This window comes from Copadichromis virginalis, linkage group LG19, assembly GCF_057382275.1.
Source record: "Copadichromis virginalis isolate Kocher_CV1m ecotype Utaka linkage group LG19, C_Virginalis_male_GT1.1, whole genome shotgun sequence".
Lineage (NCBI taxonomy): Eukaryota > Metazoa > Chordata > Actinopteri > Cichliformes > Cichlidae > Copadichromis > Copadichromis virginalis.
The window spans coordinates 21,447,544-21,470,912 of NC_140636.1; the positions used below are offsets into that span (position 1 = coordinate 21,447,544).

Genomic DNA, 23,369 nt, shown 5'->3' on the forward strand with positions numbered 1-23,369 from the left:
GAGGCATAAAAGTAAAACAGTAGAAGATTTGAAAAAGCTGAATCATACCTGAATAGCCCAATAATTTGTGAACATTTTAAAGTTTGAATGGTTGTTCTAGGTGAAAATATGAGGAAGTAGTTAAGTTTCAAAAACAAGCAAATTTTAGCAGAATTGCTGAAGTTTCCCATTCATTTCAATGGGACAAATTAAAGGAAAAAAGTGGAATATTTTAAAAAGTATAATAGTTAAAAATAGCAAAAATCATAGCGTAAATTAGCAGAAATAGCAGAATAGTTTAAAATTTGAACGGTGAAAATCGGCTGAAAATTGTGGAAGTAGTTAAGTGCCAAAAAGTGTACGGAAGCAACTAGAATAATAATAATAATAATAAAGAATAAAGAGAAACAGGAACTCAATAGTGTGGATGCTTAAAGCATCCACACAACTAGAAAAATTTGCATTTCCTGCGAAAATGCAGTGTGGATGCTTAAAGCTGAAGCTGTATGCAAAAAGTAGCTGAAAAAGCTGAAAAGTTGCAGAAATTGTAAAAACTTTGCAGAAGCAAAATAAGTTTGCTAAAATGGAATAACTTAGCAGAACTGCAATATCTTAGAGGAAACATAATACTTGGCAGAAATACAATAGCATAGCAGAATTTAGCAGAAATATTGTAACTTACCAGAAACATGATAACTTCTCAAAAATACAAGAATTTAGGAGAAATAGTATAAGATAACAGAAAGAATATATTTAGCCAAAAATACTTAAACATTACAGAAACACTATGATTTAGAAAAATAGTACAACAGAGCAGAAATATTGTGATTTACCAGAGACACTGTGATGAACTATGAATATTGTAATTTTAAATTAAGACTATGTTTTAGCACAAATATTATAATTTGGCAGAAATACTATAATTTAGCAGAAATACTATATTAAGCACAAATCCTATAAAAAGCAGAAATGGTATGATTAAGCATGAATACTACATTTAGTAGAAATACTTTGTTTTAGCACAAATCCCATAAAAAGCAGAAATACTGTACTATGATTTAGTAGAAAGACTATAATTAATCAGAAATACTAAATTTAGCAGAAATACTATATTAAGCACAAATACTATGAAAAGCAGAAATAATATGATTAAGCATAAATACTACATTTAGCAGAAATACTATATTAAGCACAAATCTTATAAAAAGCAGAAATACTATATTAAGCACAAATCCTATAAAAGCAGAAATAGTATATTAAGCACAAATCTTATAAAATAGCAGAAATAGTGTGATTTAGCACAATAGTAATAAGTTAAACAGAAAAATTGGAAAAGCAAAATGGACAGCTGAAAAAATGCTGAACATGCTGAGGTTCCCTCAAATATACTTGTTAAATGACAAAAATCAGCAAAAAAATTTATGACTGCCACACAATTACAAATATGTACACATGAGGAAACACACATGCACAGAGAGACACTCACACAAGATCCAATTCAGTCAACCAGTCTAAATATATTGAATTTGAATCTTACAATGGGATCTTCCCATTAAAAGGCTTTCTCTCTCTCTCTCTCTCTCTGTCACACACACACACAAACACACACACACACACACACACACACACACACACAGGGAGAGAGAAGTAAGTTTCTAGGTCAGCCTGGGAGCTGGTGAATTTGAATCCACCAATCAGAGAGGCTGTGCACTTTTCCCCACCAAAACAGGTGCATCTGTTTACACACGCAGCAGCACAGAGAGACACAGGATTTTTGCAGTCTATTTCTCATAGTGACGACTCCCCTCAAACAAATGACCGTAATTTCCTAACCGTAGGGGCTAGAACGGTCATTCTTACACCGTTTTGTTCAGAAGAGATGGGGGAATCTTCAAGTGTTGACAATTTAATATTAAAATATGAATTTTTAGAGATATATGACATGGATGACTTGTTGACTTAGAAGCCACGAATTCCCCAATATGCAAATTTGAATGCCTGAGACCACATATGTGATTGGCTGGCTGGGAAGCCGTGCAGGCCCTGATTTGTGGATTTGAATTCCTCAGCCCTCAGATATGATTGGCTGGCTTAGAAGCCACGAAGGCCCCAATATGCAAATTTGAATGCCTCAGGACACTTATTTGATTGGCTGGGAAACTGTGCAGGCCCTGATTTGAAAATTTGAATGTCTCAGTCCTCACAGAGGATTGGCTGCCTGGGGACCTGGCAGAAATATATAGAAATACTATTATTAAGCATAAATACTACATTTAGTAGAAATACTATGTTTTAGCACAAATACTATAAAAAGAAGAAAAACTATAATTTAGCAGAAATACTATATTAAGCACAAATCCTATAAAAAGCAGAAATACTATAATTTAGAACAAATAGTATAAAAAGCAGAAATACTATAATTTAGCAGAAATACTATGTTAGGCACAAATCCTATAAAAAGCAGAAATACTATAATTTAGCAGAAATACTATATTAGGCATAAATCCTATAAAAAGCAGAAATAGTATGATTTAGCAGAAATACTGTATTTAGCACAAGTACCGAAAAGTACCAGAAATACTATGATTTAGCAGAATAGTAATAACTTATTGAAACACAAATGCACAGAGGGACACACAAACACAGGCTCTAATCCAGTCAACCAGTCTAACTATGTTCAATTTAAATCCTACAATGACATGCTGCCAAATAAGGGCAGGGTCCTCTCTCTCCCACTAAACACACACACACACACACACACACACAGACACAGAGGGAGAGAGCTGCCGAATTTAAATCCACCAATCAGAGTGGCTGTTTACGTTTTCCCGCCAAAACAGGTGCATCTTTTTACACACGCAGCAGCACAGAGAGGCACAGGATTATTGCAGCCTATTTCTCATAGTGAGGACTCCCTTCAAACAAATGACCATAATTTCCTAACCGTAGGGGCTAGAGCGGTCATTCTTACACTGTTTTGTTCAGAAGAGATGGGGGAATCTTCCAGTGTTAACAATTTATCATTAAAATGTGAATTTTTAGAGATATATGACATGGATGACTTGTTGACTTAGAAGCCACGAATTCCCCAATATGCAAATATGAATGCCTGAGACCACATATATGATTGGCTGGCTGGGAAGCCGTGCAGGCCCTGATTTGTGGATTTGAATTCCTCAGCCCTCAGATATGATTGGCTGGCTTAGAAGCCATGAAGGCCCCAATATGCAAATTTGAATGCCTCAGGACACATATATGATTGGCTGGGAAACCGTGCAGGACCTGATTTGAAAATTTGAATGTCTAAGTCCTCACAGAGGATTGGCTGCCTGGGGACCTGGCAGAAATATATAGAAATACTATGATTAAGCATAAATACTACATTTAGTAGAAATACTATGTTTTAGCACAAATCCTATAAAAAGCAGAAATACTAAAATTTAGCAGAAATACTATATTAAGCACAAATCCTATAAAAAGCAGAAATAGTATGATTAAGCATAAATACTACATTTAGTAGAAATACTATGTTTTAGCACAAATCCTATAAAAAGCAGAAATACTATAATTTAGCAGAAATACCATATTAAGCACAAATTCTATAAAAAGCAGAAATACTATATTAAGCACAAATCCCATAAAAAGCAGAAATACTGTACTATGATTTAGTAGAAAAACTATAATTAATCAGAAATACTAAATTTAGCAGAAATACTATATTAAGCACAAATACTATGAAAAGCAGAAATAATATGATTAAGCATAAATACTACATTTAGCAGAAATACTATATTAAGCACAAATCCTATAAAAGCAGAAATAGTATATTAAGCACAAATCTTATAAAATAGCAGAAACAGTATGATTTAGCACAATAGTAATAAGTTAAACAGAAAAATTGGAAAAGCAAAATGGACAGCTGAAAAAATGCTGAACATGCTGAGGGTCCCTCAAATATACTTGTTAAATGACAAAAATCTGCAAAAAAATTTATTACAGCCACACAATCACAAATATCTACACATAAGGAAACACACATGCACAGAGAGACACACACACAAGATCCAATTCAGTCAACCAGTCTAAATATATTGAATTTAAATCTTAGAATGAGATCATCCCATTAAAAGCCTTTCTCTCTCTCTCTCTCTCTGTCACACACACACACACACACACACACACACACACACACACACACACACACACACAGGGAGAGAGAAGTAAGTTTCTAGGTCAGCCTGGGAGCTGGTGAATTTGAATCCACCAATCAGAGAGGCTGTGCACTTTTCCCCACCAAAACAGGTGCATCTGTTTACACACGCAGCAGCACAGAGAGACACAGGATTTTTGCAGTCTATTTCTCATAGTGACGACTCCCCTCAAACAAATGACCGTAATTTCCTAACCGTAGAGGCTAGAATGGTCATTCTTACACCGTTTTGTTCAGAAGAGATGGGGGAATCTTCAAGTGTTGACAATTTAATATTAAAATATGAATTTTTAGAGATATATGACATGGATGACTTGTTGACTTAGAAGCCACGAAGGCCCCAATATGCAAATTTGAATGCCTCAGGACACATATATGATTGGCTGGGAAACTGTGCAGGCCCTGATTTGAAAATTTGAATGTCTCAGTCCACACAGAGGATTGGCTGCCTGGGGACCTGGCAGAAATATATAGAAATACTATTATTAAGCATAAATACTACATTTAGTAGAAATACTATGTTTTAGCACAAATACTATAAAAAGAAGAAAAACTATAATTTAGCAGAAATACTATATTAAGCACAAATCCTATAAAAAGCAGAAATACTATAATTTAGAACAAATAGTATAAAAAGCAGAAATACTATAATTTAGCAGAAATACTATGTTAGGCACAAATCCTATAAAAAGCAGAAATACTATAATTTAGCAGAAATACTATGTTAGGCACAAATCCTATAAAATAGCAGAAATACTATAATTTAGCAGAAATACTATATTAGGCATAAATCCTATGAAAAGCAGAAATAGTATGATTTAGCAGAAATACTGTATTTAGCACAAGTACCGAAAAGTACCAGAAATACTATGATTTAGCAGAATAGTAATAACTTATTGAAACACAAATGCACAGAGGGACACACAAACACAGGCTCTAATCCAGTCAACCAGTCTAACTATGTTCAATTTAAATCCTACAATGACATGCTGTCAAATAAGGGCAGGGTCCTCTCTCTCCCACTAAACACACACACACACACACACACACACACACACACACACACACACACACACACACACACACACACAGACACAGAGGGAGAGAGCTGCCGAATTTAAATCCACCAATCAGAGTGGCTGTTTACGTTTTCCCGCCAAAACAGGTGCATCGTTTTACACACGCAGGACAGAGAGGCACAGGATTATTGCAGTCTATTTCTCATAGTGAGGACTCCCCTCAAACAAATGACCGTAATTTCCTAACCGTAGGGGCTAGAGTGGTCATTCTTACACCGTTTTGTTCAGAAGAGATGGGGGAATCTTCCAGTGTTAACAATTTATCATTAAAATATGAATTATTAAAGATATTTGACTTGTAATGCACCATAACTGAGTAGAGCGAAGCAAAAACTGCCTTGACTTGCCCTCAAACAACGCTTTCTAACTCTAAATCTATTTGGAGTATCGATATCATTCTTTCACCGTAAGAGACAGCAGGCTTTGGTGAACAATCATGGAAATTTTCAGGTCTCTGTGGAAATCCAACCAAAAGTTTTGACGAGAGAAAAAAGTGGTTCATTTCCACAGTTTGAAATCTGAAGAAATCTGAGCGAAGGACAAATTTCCTACCCTCAAACAAGTCCAACTCATTTCAGAACGGTAATAGGTGAGAAAGAAATTCTTGAATTGTGAGCGTCACGAGTGTCTGAAGATATACCGGGACAAGCCTCATGTCTTAACTTTGCTTCGTTAAGGAGATATGACGATTCGAATATGCCTCTCATTACAGAAATGCAGCGGTGATTTTGAACAAACTCTCCATTGACTTTATATGGAGAGTTTTCTGACCTTGTGTTAGTCTGAGGAGATTTGCCAAAATTCTATAAATCCCACAACAATGATGGTGACATTTTCTGAAAGCCAGCAAAAATACCTACGTTTTGATGTATAATTTGTGGAAGTTGAGTGAAAATTGAGCAAGTAGCAAGAAGTTGTTCGGACATGAAGTGAAAATTGCAAAACCTTCAGTGACACACTGGAAGCCAAGAGCATAGCAACCATAACAACGCATGTATTTTGTGAAAAATCACAATTGTGCAACTCAAAACTTTAAGAGGCATAAAAGTAAAATGGTAAAAAATTTGAAAAAGCTGAATCATACATGAATAGCCCAATAATTTGTGAACATTTTAAAGTTTGAATGGTTGTTCTAGGTGAAAGTATGAGGAAGTAGTTAAGTTTCAAAAACAAGCAAAATTTAGCAGAATTTTGGAAGTTTCCCATTCATTTCAATGGGACAAATTAAAGGAAAAAAGTGGAATATTTTAAAAAGTATAATAGCAAAAAATAGCAAAAGTCATAGCGATCATTAGCAGAAATAGCAGAATAGTTTAAAATTTGAACGGTGAAAATCGGCTGAAAATTGTGGAAGTAGTTAAGTGCCAAAAAGTGTACGGAAGCAACTGGAATAATAAAGTAGAATAAAGAATAAAGAGAAACAGGAACTCAATAGTGTGGATGCTTAAAGCATCCACACAATAATAAAGAATAAAGAGAAACAGGAACTCAATAGTGTGGATGCTTAAAGCATCCACACAATAAAGAATAAAGAGAAACAGGAACTCAATAGTGTGGATGCTTAAAGCATCCACACAATAATAATAAAGAATAAAGAGAAACAGGAACTCAATAGTGTGGATGCTTAAAGCATCCACACAATAAAGAGAAACAGGAACTCAATAGTGTGGATGCTTAAAGCATCCACACAATAAAGAGAAACAGGAACTCAATAGTGTGGATGCTTAAAGCATCCACACAATAAAGAATAAAGAGAAACAGGAACTCAATAGTGTGGATGCTTAAAGCATCCACACAATAATAATAATAATAATAATAAAGAATAAAGAGAAACAGGAACTCAATAGTGTGGATGCTTAAAGCATCCACACAATAATAAAGAATAAAGAGAAACAGGAACTCAATAGTGTGGATGCTTAAAGCATCCACACAATAAAGAATAAAGAGAAACAGGAACTCAATAGTGTGGATGCTTAAAGCATCCACACAATAAAGTATAAAGAATAAAGAGAAACAGGAACTCAATAGTGTGGATGCTTAAAGCATCCACACAAATATGAAAACAAAAGAAGATGCATATTCTCTGTCATAGGGGCCTGCATGAATAAACTTTCTGAATCCTTTATCATCTGCAACCGAAAATAGTTGTGGATGATTACTATACCTTTCTAATGTGACGTTGTTGTCCCTGGCTCTCTTTCTCTCTCTCTTCCTCTGGGTCTGTCGCTGTGCTACTGAGTGTATTTACCGCCCCTCCCCCCTCTGCCCAGCATAAAGCACAAGGCTCGCGTGCGGAGTGAAGCGGAAAAAAAGTGCGAGAGAAAGGCTGAGAGAAAGAAAAAAAAAACCCACGTGACGGCTCGCGATAAGGAGCCGGCTCGCGTCGTTCACGTCAATGATCCGGCTCTAAGAGCCATTTCGTTCGAGAATGACCCATCACTAGTCTCAACAGCCTGTACTACTGTGTTGAGTGAGTGTTAGAGAACTACTAGATAAACTTTACTTTATCATGAGAAATCTGGGTTCATCAGTCTGAGCAGACTGTCAGCAGATTTAGAGGGACAGGTGCTGCTAGGGCGAGACAGACGTCTCTCACGGAGTCCTTTAGTGCTGCAGGCAGGCAAGGTGTTCAAATAGTGCACAACTTCAGTTTTTTTTATTTCTATATGATGAATTCTGCATTATTAAGTGATAAGAACAAGTAATCTGATGTCCTGTAATCATTATGACACTATAATTTGAGATACAATAAAAGATACAATAAATAAAAAAAGTTTTTGTACAAAGTATCAGTATCAGATCAGTATCATCAATACTACCCTGAATTTTATTTGGTATCGGATCGGAAAGGTCGTCCATCTTCCTCTTTATATTGTTTATTGGCAAACAGCATGGTGCATTACCGCCATCAACTGGTGTGGAGTGGGGACTGAAATGTCAACAAATAATTCAAATGAGTGTGCCTTAAAAAATAAATGGCCAGATAACTTTCACTTCCCTACTTCTTACGAAATAAATCAACCAACTTTCACCGAGCTTTTTGGTCAACTGTCTTCTTTCAGCATCAGCTCAGTTCAGTTCATTTTTATTTCAAACATGTACATTCAGAATCATTAAAAAATACCATTCCAGTTTTTTGTTTGAAAAGGAGTAGGCAGAATTATTTGGCTCTACCCCCTCACGTTTTACCTCTCACTCATTTAATTTTCTTTTAGTCTTAAATTAAACAACATATAAAGCAAAAGAAAAACAAAACAAACTTACATACATAAAACAAAAACAAGAAAGTAAATTTGCAGATTCACAATTTATGAAAAAATAAAAAAAGAACACCACTACCGTCCTGGGTTAACCTTGTTTGCTTCATTCTAATATTTGTTTAAAATTTGTTTTTTTATATTCTATTTATCTATTTCCATAATTTAACTCCTGCTATTGAGATAGACATAATTTTAAAAGTTGTTCTAGCACTTTGTATTTTTAAATTCCATTAACAATGTAAGGTATACTCACCTTCTTTTTCTAGAAACAATTTACAAATTTATTTTGGAAACATTTTATTTCTTACTTTATGTATTATTGGCCCTGCTTTAAACTTCACTAAGTCTTGGAATTTAAAAGCTTGCATTTTGAGAAAGAGTGCATTTGTATGGTCCCTGTACCCCACATTATTTATTAATCTAATGGCCCTTTTCTGTATTATAGTTATTTTTTGTGTATTACTTTTATGTGTTTCCCCAGACCTCTACACAGTAGCTCCTATATGCACAGTGCTTTCTGATCCAAGATTTGCTTTGCTATCCCCAGGACGGCAATGCCCGTGCCAATTTCCCTGGCTGGAAGAGTGTTCAATGCTTGCTCCTTCCCTATGCAGTCAGCAGGTCAACTGGACCAGCAGAGAGATGCTGCAGGACTGGATGCTGCTGTCTACACCGGCTCACTCACATACCCCATACCCACCCCTGTTGCTTGTCATGTGTGTTTTTTTAATGGCGCAAAGATCCATGAAGATCCATGTGCTTTTTGTGCTGAGGAGTTTTTGTTTTCTGTTCTCAAACTGATGGGTAGAGTTCTCTTTTTTTCTCCTCCTCTCCCCTATTGTGTTGCACATTTCATTGCTTATTTTTCTAAAAGCTACCTGTTCTGACCTGTCTGCCCAATGTGATGTTTGTGTAATGTATGTATGGTCGGAAGGGGTCCAATTTTACTAAGTCCAATTTTAAGTGATAAATAAAGGCTCGTTCATTCATTTGATCTGTGACATTTGTGACACGGCCCATCACTCTTATTGCTCTTGGACAGTAAAATATTTAATACTGTCGTGAGTTTACCTGGTGTTGTTCTCATGCACGAGTTGACCACATAAATGTCACCATGCTGATGCTGTTTACAGAACAGCAAAAGTCAACGATCTGGTGAATCTTGTCTACGTTATCATTCCCCTCTGATTTCTGTGATTTAGCCTCATGACTAAAGCGTGCAGTTTACTCTGTGTGCACTCAAACTAGCTCCAAGTGCCATAGCCTACAGCCAGATTAATTTGTGACACATGTCTGGTTCTATCACCATGTTGGACTTCCAGTTCCAACATGGTGATAGAATGTTTGTATGTTTATATGCTTTATATATTCTGAGGTAAGTTGATCTATGGTGTTACATCATATTGTATAAGGATGTTACGTGTTTGTATACTTTCTGCCCAGTTTGACCCATTTAGCAGAAGTCAGCCTGTTTAAGGCTCTAATATCTATTCTGTATGACTTAAATGTAAAAATCATTTTATGGTTGATATAATCCAAACTGAACAGTTCATTGTTGAATTATAATTATAATCCCATAGTTTAACAACAGCATTTAATTTACTGGATTTTCTTTGTATGAAGCTTTTATTTATTTGTTTGTTTAAGAATCTTTTAAAAACATAAAAGGACCAAAGTTCAGGTTGACATCTAACCTTTGGCACATAATAGGTGACCCTGTCAGTTGTAGACTCACCACTTAGTCATTGTCAGCCAAAACCAACTGTGGCTGATAGAAAGTAGAGAGTAATCCTTGACATCGAGCCTTAACATTGCTTATTTTCTGTAATCTAAAAACAATTAAACCATTACTCAGGCCTGTCCACGAATGAGTCCTTTTCTATGAGTGATTCAAATCATCTTGGTGTTTTTGTATTTGGAAGAATTTAGGAAGACAGACTGTTTTGCATAGAGTTACAAAGACTCTGTTTGACCATGCAAATAATCCATGAGGGGAAGTTTAAAACAGCTAGTGTTTGTGGGCCAGTTTATACTCACCAGAAACAACTAATGCACATCTGTATCTCTGCGGATCCACAATGTTCTTCATACAGCTATTTGTCATGAGCGTGTTTCATTCCTGTTTAGGAGAGAATGGTCTCCTACGTGTATACTATCCTGGGAATATCATCATTGGAGGACTTTTCCCCATTCACTTAAAAACCAATAGGACTGACACTTCTGGACCTCTCTTCTGTCAGGAGTAAGTACTGCCTTAGTTCATCAGCTCATTACTGTGAATAAATGAATGATGAATTTAATCTGTATTCTGTCCATTTTTGCAGCTATGACATACAAATGTTCCTCCGTAGTCAAGTGATGATATACGCCATCAGAGAACTCAACCTACCTAACATCACGATAGGATACGACATCTATGACACTTGTGGAGATGTTGGCCTCGCCTTGAGAGCAACTCTCCAGCTGCTGAAGAATCAGTCAGACCCGCAAAGCTGTTTAGTGCCAGCAGATGCTCAGTCCAAGTTACCTGAACCCAAAACCAAGGTTGTGATTGGTGAGAGGACCTCAGAAGCATCGATAGCTGTTGCACGACTTGTTGCTCTGTCTTCAGTTGCCCAGGTTTGTTTTTTCTTTATCTGATACTGCCTTACAAACCTCAGAAATATGAGAATCTAACCTGGTATGAATATTGGTGAATTTACCTATTTTATGTCTTTTAACAGATTAGTTATGGATCGACTAGTGAGGTGCTCAGCAGGAAGTACAAGTTCCCTACATTTCTACGAACAGTGCCTAGTGATGAATATCAGACGAGGGGTATGGTTGAGCTGGTGAAGACATTTTATTGGCAAACAGTGATTATTGTGGGAAGTGATGATGAGTACGGGAAGTATGGTAGTGATAGCCTTGTGAAAACTTTCAGCAAAACCAATATCTGCATTGAATTTGTTCACATCTTGTCTGCTGATTTTAATATAAATGGTGCTAAGACCCAAACTGAGCTGACTGAACTACTGGAAAAAATCAAAAACTCCTCCGCTGAAGCCATCATCCTCTTCACAAAGGAGATTAATGTTGAAATCATCCTGAAAGAAGCGATTAAACATAAATTCAACAGAACTTGGATTGCAAGTGATACATGGTCTAGCTCTCCAAAGATCTTTGCAATTCCAGACATCCAACTTGCCGGACAAGTTTTTGGGTTCATATTTAAGCAGACTGAGGTGCCTGGCTTTAAAGACTACGTCATGTCGATTTTTAATGGAACTCAAAAAAACGCCTTTGTCGAATATTACCTGACGCAGCATCCACTTTGTTCAAATCAGTCTGAAGAAGTAAAAGTAAATAATTGCTCGCTAAACTATCAGCTGGAATCTAATCAATGTCTGGGAACAAGCTTCTTGGCTAATTGCATTGACAAGGAAGAATCTTACAATATCTATTTAGCTGTTCAAGTCATTGGTGAGGGGCTCAGACACTTGCTTAAGTGTGATGACCATCATTGTGAACGTAGCTCCAAATTCACAGCATCAGAGGTACAGGAAAGATGTTTTTTAATTGTTTTGTTGTTGTTGTTGTTGTTTTGCTGTTGATTAATTTAAGACATTTACCAAGTTTTTTATGTCAAAGTATAATACTTGGACCAGGAGTTGATGACCTTGGCTTAAAATATAATATAACTGTGACAGCTTGCCCTGTTTTTGTGTGTAATGTTTTAATAATTTCTCATTTTATGGGTAATGTCTTCATGGTGTAGGATTGCGCAAGTCATCACTTCCAACACGGAAACAGTCCAACACATACCCCCTTAAAAGTTCTCTTTATTCTTTGTATTTTGTACAGTTTAAGCAAGTGTCTTGGTTGATTTATGTTCATATTGTTTCCACAGCTTCTCTCAGAAATCCAGAAAGTAAACTTTACTGTGGGAACCACACATATCTTTTTTAATAGTGATGGAGATCCCAGTTTGGGATATGATATTGTATACTGGAATATGTCTGAATTCAACAAGGGTGTACAAATACAAACTATTGGAGAATACCTTCCGAATGGAAAAATTACAAAAGTCCCAGAGTCTCTTGTACACTTGATAAATCAGACGGTGAGATGAAATTTCAACATTCATTTATTACCCATAATAATTTATGAGCATCATGTATGTGTACTGTTTCCTCCATAGGGCTCAGCATATAACTGTGCGAAAACATGTGATCCAGGACAAGAACTAACGGAGAGAAAAATCTGTTGTAAAGTTTGCGTTTCATGTGCTGATGGCACGTTTTCCCCTGGAAACGGTAAGTCTTTTATTACAAATATTGATAAAGTTCAATTATACAGGCAAAAATTTATTGTATGCACTTCAGCAGCTCATTCTGATAGTAATGTAGCAAACAAATATTATTTAGTGACAGCTGAAGAGTTTATTTCCATATTAAGTTTTAGATAAGAAAGTTTTTGCTGAAAAAATTCAAATATGAAAGCTAATTCAAACAGAAAATTAGTATTTCAACTTAATGTGGGCAAGTTATACGAAATAGTTTATTCTGGCAATGGCAACTTTATTTAGATTTAACACTTCTTTACATCTAAACTTAATGCATTTAACAGAAGACAAAAGTATTTAAAAAAAAAACATGTAAGTTTACAATCCCTTAAGGTGGCAAAAACAACAAAATATAATTTTTAAAAAAACAAACAAAACAAAACATACCAAAATAAAAAACACTTAATAAGCGTGGATAAAAAAGGTCTGTTTTCAAATCTATTGACAGATGATCAAAAGGCAGCTTGTTCCAAAGAAAGGATAACAATAACTTAAAACAACTTTAGCATACTTGTATGTAGATGTATTTCTGCGAACACTTAAATCTCATAAAATAAATGGCAAAGATTAAATAATACATATTAAACTAAAAAATTTGACATCATGTTAAGGTAGATACACTTTACAAAATCTGACTGAAAACCTTGTAATGCACCTGTTTTACACTTACAGTCATGTGAAAAAGAGATGCTTCTTGTTTGATTTTCTGGAGTTGTTTTTTGACTGTCACTGACATGGAGCTCAGGAATTTAAAAAGTTTATATACTAAAAATGTAATAACTGTTGTACTTATTAGATGAACACATATTAGACGCATATACTCTTGTCTGTCTTCTCTCCCAAAATATCCAAAGCCAGTTTTGCATTAATTTGCAAATATCCTCTGATCTCTCACGCTGCTGCTCTGTGATAATGTAGTTTGGCCCTTCCACACGTAAAAGCACATTTTTCTTAATGCAGGGGTTTTCCCCCTTGCTCCTTATCAAATTATTTTAATCTTTACATTGAGTCATAAAATATTTTCCTCTTCCCTTATGCTATTTATGTTTGTATTTCCTCTGCAGGTTCAGCATGCAAGAGCTGCACTGACTACCAATATTCAATTCCTGAACAGAGGGATCAGTGTTTCAACAAAACGGATGAATTTCTCCTCTGGACCGATCCCTTCTCAGTCATTCTCAGCTCCCTTGCAGTCGTCGGGATCATTACTACCGTTGTGTTTGCTGTTCTGTTTGCAGTATATTTTAAAACTCCCATTGTAAAGGCAGTTGGAGGTTATTTGTGTTTTCTGGAGCTTTTTTCCTTGGTGGCTGGCTTCTGTCTTACATTCACCTTCATAGGCAAACCTACTGAGAAGATTCACTGTGTAGGTGTGCCTCTCTTTGGTGTATCCTTCACCGTTTGTATCTCTTGCATTCTAGCTAACTTGCTTCAGATCTTGGTAGCTTTCAACTTTAACCTTAACGTAGGGTCTTGGGTAAAGAAGCTGAATAAGCCGCTGTTGGTAGTTACTATTGTCTCTGGGATCCAGCTGGCCCTGTCTGTCTCATGGCTGATCGTAAATCCACCAATTCCTAAAGAGATGCCAGGGAAAGAGACCATTCTGCAGCAGTGTGAGACACAATCCCTTGAATACTTTATAGCAATGTTAGCCTACAACGCTTTCTTGGGCTTTATTTGTTTGGTGTTCGCATTCAAAGGTAAACAGTTGCCGGATTTGTACAAAAATGCATCTTTAATCACCATCAGTATGCTGCTGTTTGTGGTCATCTGGATTATCTTCCTCCCAATTTATCTGACCTTAACAGGGAAGTACAAACCTGCCGTACAAAGTGCAGCCATCCTCACTTTATGCTTCAGCGTTCTCGGCTGTCACTTGGCTCCCAAGTGTTATATTATGTTGTTCAGGAAAGAGCTTAATCATGAGAGCGCCATCACTGAGTACATTAGGAAGCATTATGAACGGAAGGGCATATCTGTGGTGCAGTCATAGACTCACACTTTCATGTAGGAGTTATAAATAATACTGATCTGCAAAAGAATCTGTCCTCCTATGATGAAATCATGACTTTCTTGGTTGGATGGAAATAAAGTATTTCATCTCATTCACATACACGGGAGTTTTCACTGTGTAGGCCAATAAAATGCTGCAGAACTAAAAAAAAAACCTCAAACAGTTGTTTTTTTTTACTAGTTGTTAGATATATAGTCATATACATCTAGTAGAAAAACTTTAGGTTTGGTAACTTTGGGTGAAGAAATCATAGCTCTTAAAATCTGCTAACATGGATGAGTTTGTATAGTTGTCATTTTATAGGCTAAATGTATAGTTTTAATCCTATTTTCCTTAAAAATCCAAAATAAATTCAAATTTGTGCACTTAATTGTTTTCTACAATCATTAAAGATGTATGCTGTGCAATCGCAAGGAACTGTTTAAAGAAATAATGAAAAGTGCATTGCCATGATGTTCAAATATTTATATAAACACACGTGTGTTTAGTCCTTAACAAATTTGTTAGACCACCACCCAATGTAAGTTCTCTAGCATATTGAGACTATCTCTCCACACAGTTACATATTCCATATGTACAGGTACGATCCCCATTGGTCATGGCGTGTGGATATTTCTCTTAGACACTCCGCACGCCCCACAGCTCACACATAAAACAGCTGCGCAACATGTAAAAATGGCCAACTTCCTGAAAAAGACAATGTTGACTCATACTGTTAAACTGGTGGGTGGGAGGGGGCAGTGGAGTTTCAGGGGATCATCCTCTATCACTACTCCTATTAACTGCATGCAAAGTTAAAGTAAAACTCTTTCCCCCCCCCTCAGCCACTAAATGGTTTTTCATTTATATTTGTGCAAAAGGAGAAGAAAACGACAAACACTAAGGTGGTCATTTATTTATTTAAAAAAATACAAAACTTCAGTTTCCATAGGAAAGCGTTATGAATATGCATTCCCATCTCTTTCATATCCATTTCAAATGTATAGTTAAAACACTGCTTCTGCTCATTAATACGATAACTGGAAAACAAATTAAATTTAACAAATAAAAAAAAAAAAAAAAAAAAAAAGAGGAGAAGGGCAGTCTGCTTTGAGTCCCTGTGCTCAAGTGTTAATCTTTAAGATTGATGTTGACTTTTGGGTAGTCTCTGAAGTCTGTTGTGTATATACATTATATATGCTGTTTCAACATGCAGAGTATGATTCATGCATATATCATGCCATGTGAGTCATATTCAAAATGTATACAGGAAATACAGGTTATAGTCAAAATCTACAGAGAAGCTTTGATAGAACAAGCACTAAATAACTGCTGACAAATAAATAAGCTTTGTCATCTTGAGGATTAACACTCTTGGGGTGGGGGGTATGTTCTTTACAGGAGTCGAGATCATGGAAAACTTAAATAATATAGCAGCCACTTTTGAGGAATTTAAAACCACACACCATTGCCTCTGTGCAAGTTACCAGCTGAGGATGTTCCTTCAGCTGTAGACAGAACAGCAGTTTAACAAAAGGGTGCACATTCCCTGACTTCTTATAAATATAATAAATAAATGAGAACTTGATATTGAATACTAAAAATCCAGATTGAATTTGAGTACTACAGAAAGAAGGCTACCAGAGGGCTCACTTAAGATAAAGGAGACAGAAATTCATTTCCCCCAGTTAACCCACAAAAAGATATATTTAATAAAACATAATTACCACACAAAACAGTGCACCAAATCGAAGCCTCTGGATCTTTAATAAATCTGCCTTCTTACACTGTGCTGTCAAGTCTGCTCAAAAAATTTGTTTCCAAATCAGGTTCCAGTGCTGCAAGTCCATACAAATTCCCTCCCTATACTATTCCAGTTTAAATAGGTTCATTGTGAACTACAGTACTCAAGCGCTTACAGACTCTGCTGGGAAACCTACAGCAGCAAATTCAAGTACAGAGCTTTGCACTGTACCTGGAACCAACAGAGACACAGAGTGTGATTCAGCCTCATTTCATTCAGGATTGATCTCGAGCTTCCATAAAGAACTGAAATGTCTGCGACACATCCCTCTCATTCTGTTAAGTAACTGGCCTGGAAAAGTTCACATACAGTGCTTAAAAAGTTTAGAGCACCATCCAGTGGAAGGTTTATGCCACAGCTGCCCTAATTAATACTAGTGCAAGTGCCAAAGATAATTTGTTTCTGTAATGTTTCATCTACCAGTATGTGTAATCTGTTTAATCAAAATATTTAATGCCAAGAGGTAATTATTGCCATCATGGAGCAGAAGGGAAAAAAATAAAAAATAAAAAGGCTATATTGTTAAAATGACAAATGTCAGTCATTCACTTGAATTCCTGAACGGAAAGGTTTCAGTGGTTAAATATTAGGTTTGATTACCTCGGACTCAGACTGGCACGGTGGAATCTGCCTGATAAATGTGACAGTAAGGATCTGTGCTTGGTTTTTATGACTAGTGGTGTGATAAATTTGTTAAGCACTGTACATTTTAGGTAACAGGGAAGAAAAACAAGAAAATAAAACTCCTTATACACAGAACCCTTGTCCATAAACTGATGCTAAATGTGACAAACATACTGCATATTTAAATCACATGGGCCTGGCAAGGCTCAGCAGACAGATCCAAGCTGCTCTCTCTGCCACAACAGGCAGGCACTTCAAACAGGTATGACTCTTCTGCAGGTGCTGGGATGCCCTGTGAACAGATCTGCTGCACAAGTTTCCTGAAAGACAATAATAAATGTTACATTAAAGCTGCAAAATTTCCCTCTTATGAATCATTTAGCCACACTTTGAGCCCTTGTGATACCGACTCACCAGGTAGGACGTGACATGACGTAGTGCATGTCGGGTCTCTGGAAGCCGTTGAAGGTGGAGGCTGCCGCCACTGTGTAGGCGCCCATGTTCTCAAACACCAACCAGTCGCCCACCTGCATGTCAGGCAGGCTACACTGCTCGACAATGCGGTCCAGACCGTCACATGTTGGGCCCCAGATGCTGCAGGGGTACATCACTTCATCTGGCTTTGGCTTCTAAAACAGGAATATACATGTGTTACACAGGTTTCACCTTTTTTATATTTAAAGATTAACTAATGCCTTTTTATATACCTTATGCAGGGTTGGCAGACAGTGAGCGTGGTCATAAAGAATGCAATTGAAAGATCCATACACTCCATCGTTGACATAGTACATAAGAGTCCTGTCACTGGTCCCTTCATCTTCCTCTGTGGAGGTAAAATTAATTTCATCACATCAGTATAACCAGTAAGAAACTTTTTTTTTTTTTTTTATAAAATCAAAGGATGATGCTAGTAGAAAGCATGATCTTTACCATCAGAGGCAAACTCCTCATCCATGATGACTTTCTTGGCAATGATGTTCACAACCAGTGTGTAAGCAGAGGCCACATAGAAGCGCCCAGGCTCGGCAATTATGTTAACACCACAGTCAACAGGAAAATACTTATCCAGGGCTGGGTTGATTACTCCTGTGATCTAAGAGAAGTATCCACATCTACATGTTAAACTTTTGCATTTTCTGAATATGACATTTAAAAAAAGTTCAAATGCATAAATGTGACCCATACCATTTATTATAATAAAGCAGTTACCTCTTCAAATTTAAGCTCTGTATTGTCTGACCCAGGAAAACCACCTCCAATGTCCAGGAGATCCATGTTGAAGCCCAACTCAGCCTAGAGTTCACAACAAACAGGGTTAAGTTGGCTTTATAAAAATCAACATAATTGCAGCTGTGTGTGCATTTCAGTCAAAACCTACCCCTGTATCAAACACACAGCGTGCATCTGCGATAGCCTGGGTATAGGTTTCCGGGTCGGTGCAGCCACTGCCAACATGGAAGCTGACACCAATCACGTCAAGCCCCAGCTCTTTGGCACGCTCCAAGAGACCTCGACAAGCTTTGAGAGGGGCCCCAAACTTCACGCTCAGACGGCAAACTGCCTTCGAGTCATCTGTGGCAATACGGAGAACCAACCTGAACACAAAGAGTTAAGAGGTGAGAAATAAATAAACAAAGACAAAGACTCTTTGTTGGAGACAGAAAAAATCTTACTTGGCATTGTCATGGCAGCGCGCCACCTTCATGAGTTCCACCTCACTATCAAAGGTCATCATCTGGACCCCGTGGGCAGATGCATATTTTATCTGAGAAACCTGCTTGCAGGGGTTAGCATAGATTATTCTGCTTGGATCGACTCCCAGAGACTGAACCAGCTGAATCTCCGTCTAGAGGGCAGCAAAGTCAACAATGAGACAGTGCCAACTTAAAAATACAAGCTGCCAATGCAATTTCAGCTAATCTTCAGGAGTGCTTTGTACTGCATTGTTGTGAGATCATCTAATGCTATGAAAGCAGTTTCAAAGCCTACCTTGCTTGCACAGTCAAAGCCTGTTCCGAGGGTCGCCAGTGTCATCACCACAGCCCGGCTGTCGTTGCATTTGACAGCATAGAAAGGTCTAACACGAGGCAAAGCCCGAGCCCAGCGCAGGTGTTTCTTTACCACGTCCCCCAAGTCGCAGACATAAAAGGCATCCCTGTCATCCTGTAACAGGTGGGGAAAAAAAAAAAAAATCAATACATGATTAATTACACAATAAACTAGACTGTACTTTTAATATTAGTGCATCAGTGCCAGCACAGGATGCTTACCGTCATGGACGACTCATTGATCTTCTGCTCAACAATGTCACGAGCAGAGAAACCCTCATCGAGGAAAGACAAGTCAAAGTCAGTGGGCGTGGCAGTGTTCATGGTTGCAAGAAGTCCTTTAGAATGGTCACTGGTGAACTGGAAAAAAGGAACTATACTGAGATTACATGCCACTTTGAGAACACCATGTCCTCTATGTTTTCAGTTACTAAAGTCCCCTTCATATTCCACAGATGAGTAATAAGATAAGATAACCTTTATTAGTCCCACGTGTGGGAAATTTGTTTTGTTACAGCAGTGGACAGTGCAAAGTTACATAAAAAAAAATTAGGAAAAAAAAAATTCTCAAAGCACCAAGTGAACAGGTGTTTTTGATACAATATTATCTGAAAGTCATGCCCAGATGACAACGCAGTGTTTCAAATAACCAGATGTGGAACACTTACTTTGATATGAAAGAAATGGAATTTGGTGTTGTTGTCACTCAGGTGCAGAGAAGCCAAGGTGGCTCACCAGTGAAGTTAAACCCTTTCAAATAAGACTCAAGGCCAGGGCCTGCTGAGTAGCCAGTGTGTGATTTCCTTGAGTGAAGATTCTGCAAACAGGAGCAGTTGACAGTTTAACAAAAAGCTCATTAATGAAATGATGACACTTCAGTTTAACACATGACTACCAGTTATTCTATTAAAACGAGCATTTCTGAGACTTCAGGCATGTTTAAAATACACGCACTTAACTTTAGTCGCTAATGGCACTGGGTTTCATAATTCAGGATATTGCACAGGAAAAAGTCATTCAAAGAAAAGAGTGTTCCGCCTATTCAAGAATTTACCCAATTACAAAAACGTCCCTGCTCTAAGTTACATGAAGAGCACGAAAAGTAGCCAATCAGTGACTAACATTTAACGCCGACGTCACTATACCGGTTCCGCTTAGCCACATTCGTGCCATGAGGCAATTTTTGGTTACCATTAACTAACGCGCTTTGTTACATGAATAACAGGCAAGACGGTTTAACTTTACTCACCTAAAGTCTCGCAACCAAACATAAAGGACCCCAAAAAAAAAAAAAACATCCATCACAAGCCAACCTCTCGGAGGGTACTTTTATTGTTCAGGCACACACACAAAAAGGATAATGCTAACAAGCTAACCACCCCATCTGTTTCGCTGGCCACGTAGTGCTGTTTGTTAACACTCTAAGAGCCACAGCAACACAGTTTGGAATTAAACCAACATTTCAATTACTATAAAATAACATAGGAATACATAACATGTCAAAACTGTTCATGTGTTCGCGACAACTAAAAAAACCCTGCCATTTAATCTAAGCTAAAGACTATTTAGTCAAAGAATAAAAAAAGACTTCCATTGAAGGATAATTCACCAAAAGACCCTTACTTACCTTAAAAAGCATTTACAAAGAGTTTGTCCATTAGACCCAAAAGCTGGGATAAAAAAAAGAAATAAAGCAGTTCCCCTTTACGACGAAGCTCGTTGCCAGAAGCGCAACCTCTCAAATACAGATGGAACTGAGTGTAAGCCGGCACGAGAGCCCGGCAGTATTTATAGAGCGCGCGTTTCCGCGGCAACGCAGCCAGCTGGAACCGGCCTCGCATCCACATAGGAACCGGTTTAGTCTTGTCCCCTTCATCCACATGGTGGGAAAGACAAACTTGGTTTATGACACACACATCATTAACAAAGGTAACTAAAGCTTTTGTAATAGCGTGCATATATACTATATATTAAATAACCTCTCCATGAGACATTAAAAACAAAACACACAACCATGGAAAACTATAGATGTAAATGAATTCTTACATAGATTTAGACACAAGACACAATAGATTTGAATTAAACCTCAAATTTAAATTTACTGGCTCGTTCCATATAAAATATGTCAAATCCGGGAAAAACTGATCAAACACACACATTTCAACTAATCAAACACACACATCCACACATATGCAATAACACTAAGTGCAATACTCATTTTCTGGCATCGTTGTATTTTTTACTCAGTTGTATACAGCATTTGTATTCTATTTTTATCCTATTGTATATTTTATTCTATTTTATTCTACTGTATATAGTATTTTATTTATTTGATTCTGTACAGTTGTGTATTGTATTTATTCATAACTTCATAACTTTTGCACTGTCCACTTCCTGCTGTGACAAAACAAATCTCCCACATGTGGAACTAATAAAGGTTATCTTGTCTTATCTTATCTTATCTTATCTTAAAAAAAACCTCAGCAGAAGCAGCTGTTTTGTTTGTTTTTTGTACAATAATTTAGTAATTTCCTTTATGAAGCCATTCAAAATTTTAATATTTTACAAGTTTAACAACCTTAGAGGATATTGCAGTGTGCCAAAACGTGGCACATTGTAACCCTCCATTTATTTTATTTATATGTTATTGTTTACAGCACTTTCAGTCCCACATAACTTATGAGGTGCACTGCTTGAAATCTTCAGGGTTAAAATCTATATTTAAGCTCTGTTAGAAAGTGCAACCAAATCAATTTATACAACCAGTCCAAAGGCAAATTCAAATTTTTTGTTCAGCATGATTTTTCCTTAACTCTGAGCATCAATTGCATGGCATACATCACAGTTGAAGCAGCAAATTGATTGTTCTACAGTAACAGAAACACAAGTAACCTGTGTGTTTTAATGATTCCCATAATGATTTACTGGAGAAAAAAAGAGTAAACTCTCAAGTCTCATATCACTCTCATATCACTACATGAGATAAGTGGCTGGTCAAAACAATTATAGCATTTAAAAGGTCTCCTTTTTGCCTGCTTTGTTATAACAGGTTTATATTTAACCATGATTCATTATGTGCCGAAGGAATTTTCTAATAAAGTGGAAAGGACTTTGGTATCATCATCACATGTAAATGTTTTAGAAGACTGTTTGGAAGAGTCCATACTAGATGAAAGCCTTGTATCACTTTCAGGGCCCAGAGAGCATAGGCCAAAGACAGGATACAACTCACGGACGTAGATTTGAGGTCTTAAAAGTGACGCCTTAAACCTGTATTCATTTTACTGGTTAGCAGTGGGCGAATCATCTTGTTCCAAAAAGACTTTCAGTTGTATAAAAAAACAATCTACCGCTCTCTTCATCTTTGAGCTAGGTAAACAATTTTCTGGTGACGTTTGGGCTCAATCACTAATATTAGGTCATGTCGACTAAAACCTGCTTTTAATTTTGTAAATTATAGTCCATCAGTGCAGGATAAACCTGGGTGTACTCACTGGTTGACAATTGTAAGCTTGTTAGCCATTAGGTTTAAAGTGCTAACATAGCAAGCTGGGGTTTTCTTTTAAATAAATTTATGTTATCTTTGTTTTTATGATTCAAAACGGGGAATGAATAACAATAAAAGCAAATAAACAAATCCACTAGCATTATGCCTTAACTTTTAATGTTAGTAAGACAAGCTAGGCTGATGAGTTACTGATCTGTGTCTAATATACTAATAAACTGATACTCGGAGATACTAATATATTCTTGTCATATATCGTACACTTGATTTTGTGTTAATCACAGAGATGCTCATTTATGCTGCCAGACTGCAGCAGTGTGTTGTGTCTCATTGGCAGCACAATCTCAGACCGTGACCTGACGGCAGTCTGTTTAGACGCACTCTGACGTCCTGACCTGTATAATGAGATTAAAGGAGATCACAGGATGACTCAGAAGTGTCAACACAAGCACAGATGCCAGAGCAGCTCTGTGAAGTCAGGTGTTGTGTGTATATATATATATGCAATTGGGTGAATAAGTATTTAGACAGTGAGACAATATT

At 36.9% G+C, this 23,369-nt stretch overlaps 2 protein-coding genes across 3 annotated transcripts; one reads left to right on the forward strand and one right to left on the reverse strand.

The window, feature by feature from the left end:
* The first annotated feature begins 10,574 nt into the window (after window positions 1-10,574).
* Window positions 10,575-15,444, forward strand: LOC146686001 (G protein-coupled receptor family C group 6 member A-like). Of its 2 annotated transcripts, XM_085442297.1 has the most exons (6): window positions 10,575-10,770; window positions 10,853-11,147; window positions 11,252-12,064; window positions 12,418-12,630; window positions 12,709-12,823; window positions 13,917-15,444. In XM_085442297.1, the coding sequence occupies exons 1-6, from the start codon at window positions 10,607-10,609 to the stop codon at window positions 14,843-14,845; spliced, it is 2,529 nt and encodes an 842-aa protein (XP_085298423.1). In that variant the 5' UTR covers window positions 10,575-10,606; the 3' UTR covers window positions 14,846-15,444. The 2 variants fall into 2 exon arrangements, with proteins under 2 accessions (XP_085298423.1, XP_085298424.1); XM_085442298.1 differs by lacking the exons at window positions 12,709-12,823; window positions 13,917-15,444 and having other exon boundaries at window positions 11,252-12,480.
* Window positions 15,445-15,746: 302 nt separating this feature from the next.
* odc1 (ornithine decarboxylase 1) lies at window positions 15,747-21,098 on the reverse strand. Its single transcript, XM_085442300.1, has 11 exons — window positions 20,949-21,098; window positions 19,990-20,138; window positions 19,544-19,681; window positions 19,263-19,436; window positions 18,947-19,119; window positions 18,652-18,868; window positions 18,483-18,566; window positions 18,204-18,366; window positions 17,981-18,096; window positions 17,688-17,902; window positions 15,747-17,593 (listed from the first exon to the last, which is right to left on the reverse strand). The coding sequence occupies exons 3-11, from the start codon at window positions 19,643-19,645 to the stop codon at window positions 17,455-17,457; spliced, it is 1,383 nt and encodes a 460-aa protein (XP_085298426.1). The 5' UTR covers window positions 19,646-19,681; window positions 19,990-20,138; window positions 20,949-21,098; the 3' UTR covers window positions 15,747-17,454.
* Window positions 21,099-23,369: the final 2,271 nt, after the last annotated feature.